At 41.6% G+C, this 7,260-nt stretch overlaps 2 protein-coding genes across 4 annotated transcripts in view; both read right to left on the bottom strand.

Moving 5' to 3' along the window:
• Positions 1–524: 524 nt before the first annotated feature.
• On the bottom strand, positions 525–2,327 carry dkk1b (dickkopf WNT signaling pathway inhibitor 1b). The gene is made up of 4 exons (XM_033979278.2): positions 2,012–2,327; positions 1,730–1,874; positions 1,437–1,571; positions 525–1,343 (listed from the first exon to the last, which is right to left on the bottom strand). Exons 1-4 carry the CDS (start codon positions 2,219–2,221, stop codon positions 1,078–1,080), a joined length of 756 nt encoding a protein of 251 aa, XP_033835169.1. The 5' UTR covers positions 2,222–2,327; the 3' UTR covers positions 525–1,077.
• A 1,897-nt stretch (positions 2,328–4,224) lies between these two features.
• Positions 4,225–7,260, bottom strand: part of LOC117382184 (cGMP-dependent protein kinase 1-like) — a 169,686-nt gene continuing 166,650 nt past the window's right edge. For all 3 annotated transcript variants that reach the window (XM_033979277.2, XM_033979276.2, XM_055227300.1), the window contains 5 exons: positions 7,077–7,240; positions 6,883–7,005; positions 6,741–6,803; positions 6,463–6,529; positions 4,225–6,382 (listed from right to left, as the gene is read on the bottom strand). In XM_033979277.2, the coding sequence (XP_033835168.1) occupies positions 6,284–6,382; positions 6,463–6,529; positions 6,741–6,803; positions 6,883–7,005; positions 7,077–7,240 (516 nt within the window). In that variant the 3' untranslated portion in view covers positions 4,225–6,283. The remainder of the gene's footprint in view (positions 6,383–6,462; positions 6,530–6,740; positions 6,804–6,882; positions 7,006–7,076; positions 7,241–7,260) is intronic.

The raw sequence follows: 7,260 nt of genomic DNA, 5'->3' as shown, positions 1-7,260 counted from the left end.
AAAAGACACAAAGTTGTAATTAGCAGCTATACCAACAGGTATTGTTGGTATTGCTGGCTAGGCCAACTGTATTAGCCCTATGCATTGTGATAGGGCATCATCTCCTCTTGGTTTTGTGTTCATCTGATGACAGTGGCCCCAGCGTGTCCTCTGCTGTGATTGGATGGAGCACGATGTGGCATGTTGAGGCACTAGTAATGCTTTGTATATTTGTTGTAAGTACTTATGTGTGCCTGAAGATACTTAGGCAATTGTCTATAATGAGCGTGGCCTGCATATCTGGGCACTTAAACCCTCCTACACACAAAGCCCTCCTACACACAAAACCCTCCGACACACAAAACTGTGTGGAACAGTCACTGTTTATGTGTGAAATGAGAAGACTGTTGTTGTGGAATGCCACAAGCATTTGACACCAACAGCCATTGTGCAGTGAATATTGGTCACCTAATTCATGAATCACTAATGGTACATTATTCTATTATACATCCTAACAAGAAAATACAAGAAATCAATGATGTAGATGTTCAGGGTGTTGTTTAATAAAACAATATATTCACATTTTCTATACAAGTAAATTAAAAATATAGTAATTTACAAAGTATATAACATTATGCTGTGTACACATTTACAATGCTGAGAACGAACCATGCAGCACCATGTCTAAATAATACTGGTGTTGACAAAATTCTATATTCCAATTAAGTGCCACCTCCAACATATTTACAACACAGTAATTTACTGCAATAACTGAGGCTTGAAGTTCCACAAAAGAGAAACAAAACAGCACTGCCATTTCTAACGACATAAATTGATCTTCAGAGAGTTCCTAATGTCACTCTCCAACTTCCTTTTCCTCTGGTTTGTTTGGTGCCACAGGATCAGTCCATCCTACACTTCCGCATCCCTCTGGGTGTATCGCCTTTCTCCGGAATCATGTCTCCCCTTCCGGCTGCTGTTTGTCAGCAGCTTGGCCGGAAAGGATGTCTTAGGTGTTGGGTGTCTGTGTGTCAGCATCTCTGGCTGAAAGCTATCCACCAGTGTCTGACTGCTTGTATGGGCTGTGTGGAGTAGGGATCAGCGTCTCTGGCAGGTGTGTAGGTTCCGGGCTGCTGTCCTGCTGACTCCGTGCTCCCGCTCTCCTTTCTCGGGCTTACAGGCCAGGCCGTCTCCACAGTCGCAGCGCTGGAACAGCTCCAGGCCGTGGGTGCCTTTTCTTCGGTGACGTGTGCACACCTGGCCCTCTGTCAGCACGGGCTTACAGATGCGAGACCAGAAGTGTCGGGCACAACACAGTCCCTCAGAGCAGTCTGCAGAGCGCAGGCATGTGTCCCCCTCCATACCTAAGCCAGACACACACAAGACTGTTAGTGACTGGCTTTCATACAGCAGGGCTGCTGGATAATGAAATGTGAATTAGATGTGAGAGTAATTACCTTTAACTGCATTGGGCAGGTGGCTGTGTGAAGCAGGCAGCTTTTTGCTGTGATGCTCCAAAGTGTTATTGTGTTTGTGCCAGCCGGGGATGAGAGAGGGGTCAGTGCTGTCTATATCATTAGCCTGACAAACACCTGGAAAAACAACACACATTAGTTACTCTATATAAAATTCCAACAATTCACAGTCCAAAATCAACTAGGTTCAGTTCAGGTCAGAGGCTCATAATCACGATCTAAAGTACTCAGTCATGTTGTAGAAGTGATTCAGTGTTACATTAGAGCATGCTCACCGTTGCTGCAGCGGTTTCCAGCGCAGCACATGGAGTCTCGTGAGCAGCGCTTCCTGCTCTTACGGCAGGGCAGACAGGCGCCCCGGACATCGTTACAGAACTCCTCAGCGTTGCAGTCCTCATCCTCCAAACACACTCCCGGGTGCTGTTGTAGCAAAGACAAAAAGTGTTTTGTTTTGGGGTTTTTTTTGGTTTTTTATAATTATTTTTTTATCGATAATGTGAGTGCGTTAAGTGTGCCAACCTGTGCGCACTTGACTTTAACGCAGGAGAAATAATTACCTGTATGTTGTCATGGTGAAACTTGTGTCCTGCGCTTTGAGATGGTGAGGTGCGCGGGCTGGGGCTGACAGTGTCTCCTCCTTTACCCACAGCACCGGGCACGTTCTTAATGGCGTTTGAGTTCATGAGAACTGTCCCTGCGTAAACTTCCCCAAGGTATCCCAAAAGAGAAAGGCACACAGCCACGAAGCAACGCACTGACAGCTGCATGATTCCACACTCAGTCAGCTGGGAACGCAAAAACAATCCTTGTGCGTAAAAAGTGACAAAGTCCAAGTGAGTCTCGAGTGCTGAATCCAAACTCCTCAGAGTGAAGTTAGTGGACGATGCTCAGAGGTCTCCTGACGCACAGCGCTGGGATGATCCTTTATACATGTGGACCTGTTTGTCTTCCCGCCCCTCGCTGTGCACAACAAAGGAGGAGGGTGGAATTTCAAAGAGAGCCCCACTGTACGGAAATGGCCATTTATTCTGTGCTCATAGGACCCCGCTTCACTGTGTTTATGTAATGATAATTACCAGCAAATAATCACTGCATGGTCAATACTTGGTGACACCAAATTCAATAAAAATATAGTTTTTTTGGTTTAATAGATAGATAGATAGATAGATAGATAGATAGATAGATAGATAGATAGATAGATAGATAGATAGATAGATAGATAGATAGATAGATAGATAGATAGATAGATAGATAGATAGATAGATAGATAGATAGATAGATAGATAGATAGATAGATAGTCAGGCTTTTTTCTATGCACACAACAAGCGCCTTTATGATTGTATTAACACCAAATGTTCTAATACACTTAACGTAAAGATAAAGCACATGTATAAAGCAGTGTTTCATGATGTTGACTGTGTTATCACAGTGTAACACTGGGGTGATATTAGACAGACTTATTGGTTATTCCAAGTGTCTTTCACACTCAGGATCTCGCCTTTGGCGCTGCGTAAAGGCTCATTGAAGTTATTTGCGTCGATTAACTACTTCATTTGATCCTTGTGATTGCAAAGGGGGCAATTATCCTCCAAAGTGTGCTTGATTACACCAGCAACGGACATCAGTGTGTAGGATATGCGCACCATTAAGGGCTGTGAAAAGTTTACCGAATTAATGGACTTCCGCGGCGAGGCCTTTCAGGGCTGACTGGCACTTCGAGATTAAAGGAAGCTCTGATGTGTCCTGACCCTTTAGACACCCTCTCTGCAGGGTGTGTTTGTCTCCACACCCACGATCCCAAATATAAGCAAATACACCGCGGTCACCTGTGTCAGACGCAGGGGTGACAGGGCATCTGGGTCACACACTCACTGTCCGGGCAATTATACAATTAGCACAGATAACGGCGTGCACCAGGGTGGTGAGTTCGCCTTAAAACTACAAAGTGGTTGTAAAACAATCTAGCTAATGAACATTTGTTTTAGCTCGTGTCAGCCTGCCCTGTTGGCCCTCTTATATTTACATTCTTATATTTACGCGCTCACTGTTTATTTCCACTGCGCGCTCACTGTCCTCAGCGCAGCTCTGGATCTAGGCTGACTGTAAAAGTAAGGGAGAAGTTAGTTGCCAAAGTTTCGGACAGTTTCAGCGTCATGCGCGGGTCACGTGGTTTGTTTTTGTGCGTGTGCGTGTTCATGTGTGACAGATCCGCGCCACAGACACCAGACTGACGCACAGAGACACTTTGCATGCGTGCTGCGTATCTTTTGAAGTGCAGCTTTTATCTCCACTTTACTAAATGCCAGTGTGTGTAAGGTGAGCCCCTGTGATGCACTTTGATCCTCTTTGATGTTGGAGAAGTGTCACTCTGTTGTTCTGTCTGCATCTCGACTGTCCCCCAAACAGATCTGTGAACAACACCGTGAATCATCTCTGCACTTAACCCTGAGAGGCTGACACAATGCCCGATTATCTCCTCTGCACTGGACTGAGTTGTTTGTATCAGTGAAGAGCCTTGCAGTATCAGTCTTTCCTGCAGCGCCCTCTAGTGGAGACAGGACGACATTGCTAGTGTTTTATAAAATGTAACATGCTGCTGATGACTGAGGGCTGATCCGCCTCTGATGGGAACATGGAGCCAATATTTAGGAATAAAGTCTTTAGCATTGGGTTTTATTGTAGTATTATATTGTAGACATTTAAAATACCTCCTACAAAGTCACATGAAGACCAGAGAAAGCTCTTAAAAAAAAAAGTCAGTGCACAATGCTCACCCAAAAGTATTTTTATTATTCTATATTTAAAAAAAAATGTTTACACGTGGCACTCTGCAAAATTAATTTACTGCAAAAACATAATAGAACCAAATACCAGATAACATCATCAGATGACTGACATGGGACTTGCATGTACAGTTCATAAATAAAGCTGAGTGGACACTACTGGAAAAGAACATTTAGAAATGAATGATACAACTGGACATGGGTATTTCATTATGACTGATACTAGATTGTCATCGTTTGAATAACTATTTAAGCTGCAAATCATTCCTGCCATTTTCAACGGCCTAATATGTTCAGTGTGTTTGAGATATGATCTTATGCTTGCTGTTACATTACAATCATATCATATAAGTGACATCTAAGGCATATCAGTGCAGCCACGTCCAATATGAATAAATCCTTTTGCATGTTTCCTACAAAAGTTCATGATCCTTATAGATTTTGAATGCCGTCCAGTGACTTGAAAAACTCCTAGATAAACAAATCTCTCAGAAATATTAGAAAAGAGAAAAGCAGCTTCCTAAGAGGACACATTGAGGTGTGTGTGAGTGTGTGTGTGTGTGTGTACATGCAGCATTGAAGGAGAACTGGAAGGGTGAGACTTTTGGATGCCATTGAATTAAGGCACTTACATTGTTCGGATCAGATGAACAGATTTTGATATAGATGTCATGGTATTTTAGTTTAGAACACTGCTAAAAAGGAACGTTTACATTACTTAAATTACTTAAATACATAACTTGTCTTGTTTAGTTTAATTTAGTTGGTGTTATTTGACTCTTTTTTGGTTATTTCTGCATGTATTTAAGTCTAAGTCTATTGTAAATATTCCTTTTTTGCATTGTACTGTATAATTTTACGATGAATATGAAGCTAAATGATGTTGGTTGGGATGTCAGTGAATCAATGTATGTTCAAAACTTTGACAAGACCACTTTGCACTGCTCAACATGGTAAAAAATATCCACTGAATTAAGTAACAAACGATAAAACTCCAATTGTTCCGAATAATCTTACAAAGACCAAAAGAAACCAAGCACAAAAGAATCACTATACAAAACAAGTACTGTCAACTCACTGCCTATTGTAATTTGTCATTAACAGCACCAAAGACACTGAAACCAGGGTTCACAGTTAAGTCAGATCTATAGAGGTTGGGAGAAGAAGAGGAATTCTGGTTTGACAAGGAAGAGGCAATCGGGTGATTCAAAAACAAGAAGCATTCAAGTGTGACGTTAAGCACTTTTGAGAAAATAAAATGAAAAAATGAAAGTGATCCACACAAATGCAAAAAAGCGGCAACACAAAGTTTATCAGTAAATGGTCGTAAGTGCATAATGACACATTGCTTTATGGTAATGATAGCTGACAATTCTCACATGTCGGTGTGTGGTATACCTAGAAATTCAAAGCAGGGCACTTGGAGGCTCTTGTCTGAATGCACAGTGTATTGTGCTTCTGAAAACTACAATTTGTCTGTATAGAAAGTGTACTAAGTTCTAGCCGTCAGCCTTAACGCCCATGAGTGTGAGTTCAAATGCTATATGTACCACTCCTTACGTAAATAAATATCATTGACATTCATTGTCTTGAGCACTTGGTTTAGTTTTTCCTCCTCTGTACCTCTTTTTTAGGGAATGGCCCCAAAATTGTCCAGCAAACTTTCCAAAACAAAATTAAAGTCACTATTATTACCATTCATAACTTTATCACCCAAAAACAGAACTTTCAGACCTATACTGGCTCCTTTGTTAGCTCATTGTGTTGTATGTGTGTGTATCCCTGCACTTTCTTTGCCTTTTAAACCAAGTATAAGACAACACTGAAGTAGTGCTACAGCAGTCCCATTAAAAACGCTTGATCCACAGCTTCAGCCACAGTGAAATAAAGGCATATCGGTGACCCAGCGGTGTGCCATCTACGATCCAGAAATCCACTTTGTCAGTCTTTTTTGAATGCCGTTTTTATACAACACAGCTACAAGTATGTCTTCCTCCAAGCCAGTAAAAAGAATATCTGTTTTTTTTAAGGAAGATGAGGGTGCTTCAGAAATCTACATCCCATCCGGAGTTATCATCAGGGGGCGGGTCCTCATTGTCCTCCGGGAAACTGTCGAAGTTACTCGTATCGACTGCTGATGTCACCTAGACAAGGAAGTAAAAATACATCAATCAAATGTGAAATAGTACACGTTTGTGGTGTTATAATGGGAGAAGTAACTCACAGTAGGTATGATAGGAGGTGTCAATGTCCCCTTCTTTAGACCCTCCCAGTTAAAGCCCTCAAACCATCTGTGAAAAAAATGCAAATAATTATACATTCTGTAGTTTGTTCTATTTTTACAATCTTTTTAAGGTGAATCTCTAATTTTCCACAGTATTGAGAGTATTTTTCCTTTCATCTTTCTCTTAAATGGGCATCAGAACAAATAGTCTACCCTCGAGTGTAAAGTAAGCGAATATGCAATTTCTATAAAAAGACCACAGCCATCGCAGTTCTTACTTGTGCTTTTGGATGTCTTTGACACCATTCTTCAAGTTTCCTAGTCTTTCACAAGGATTATCCCTGTAACGACCAAAAAGTTATCTCAGTGTGAGTCATGTTCAGAGACCTTAAGTTTTTAAATTGTGAAGACAGCACTCACTTGCATAGCTTTTTGATTAAGTTGAGAGCGTTTTTGGTAATTTTCTTTGGAAAAACGATCATGTCAATGCCTTTAAGAATGATGTTGTAGGTCTTCATAGGGTCTGTGCCAGTGAATGGAGGGCTGCAGGGAAAAAAGCCTTTCAGTAAATACAAAGACTATTCCATATGAACATAAACAGTGTCCACACGTACCTGCCGGTCAGGAGTTCGTACATGAGGATTCCTAGTGACCAGTAGTCAGCTGAGATGTCATGGCCCTTGTTGAGAATGATCTCTGGTGCTACGTACTCAGGTGTACCACAGAATGTCCACGTCTTCTTCCCAAATCCAATCTTCTTAGCAAAGCCAAAGTCCACCTACCAGACAGTATAAAACA

The sequence above is a fragment of the Periophthalmus magnuspinnatus genome, chromosome 15 (assembly GCF_009829125.3).
Source record: "Periophthalmus magnuspinnatus isolate fPerMag1 chromosome 15, fPerMag1.2.pri, whole genome shotgun sequence".
Taxonomy (NCBI): domain Eukaryota; kingdom Metazoa; phylum Chordata; class Actinopteri; order Gobiiformes; family Gobiidae; genus Periophthalmus; species Periophthalmus magnuspinnatus.
Note: the sequence above shows the minus strand (reverse complement) of the source record. Positions and strands in the feature narration are given on the sequence as shown.

Bases quoted from the DNA above. Each gene is read 5' to 3' on its own strand.
- dkk1b (XM_033979278.2), bottom strand. From the start codon at position 2,221: ATGCAGCTGTCAGTGCGTTGCTTCGTGGCTGTGTGCCTTTCTCTTTTG. The intron at 1,875-2,011 runs GTAATTATTTCT...TTGCTACAACAG, and splicing joins TTCACCATGACAACATACAG to CACCCGGGAGTGTGTTTGGA. The intron at 1,344-1,436 runs GTAATTACTCTC...TGTCTGGCTTAG, and splicing joins CCTGCCCAATGCAGTTAAAG to GTATGGAGGGGGACACATGC.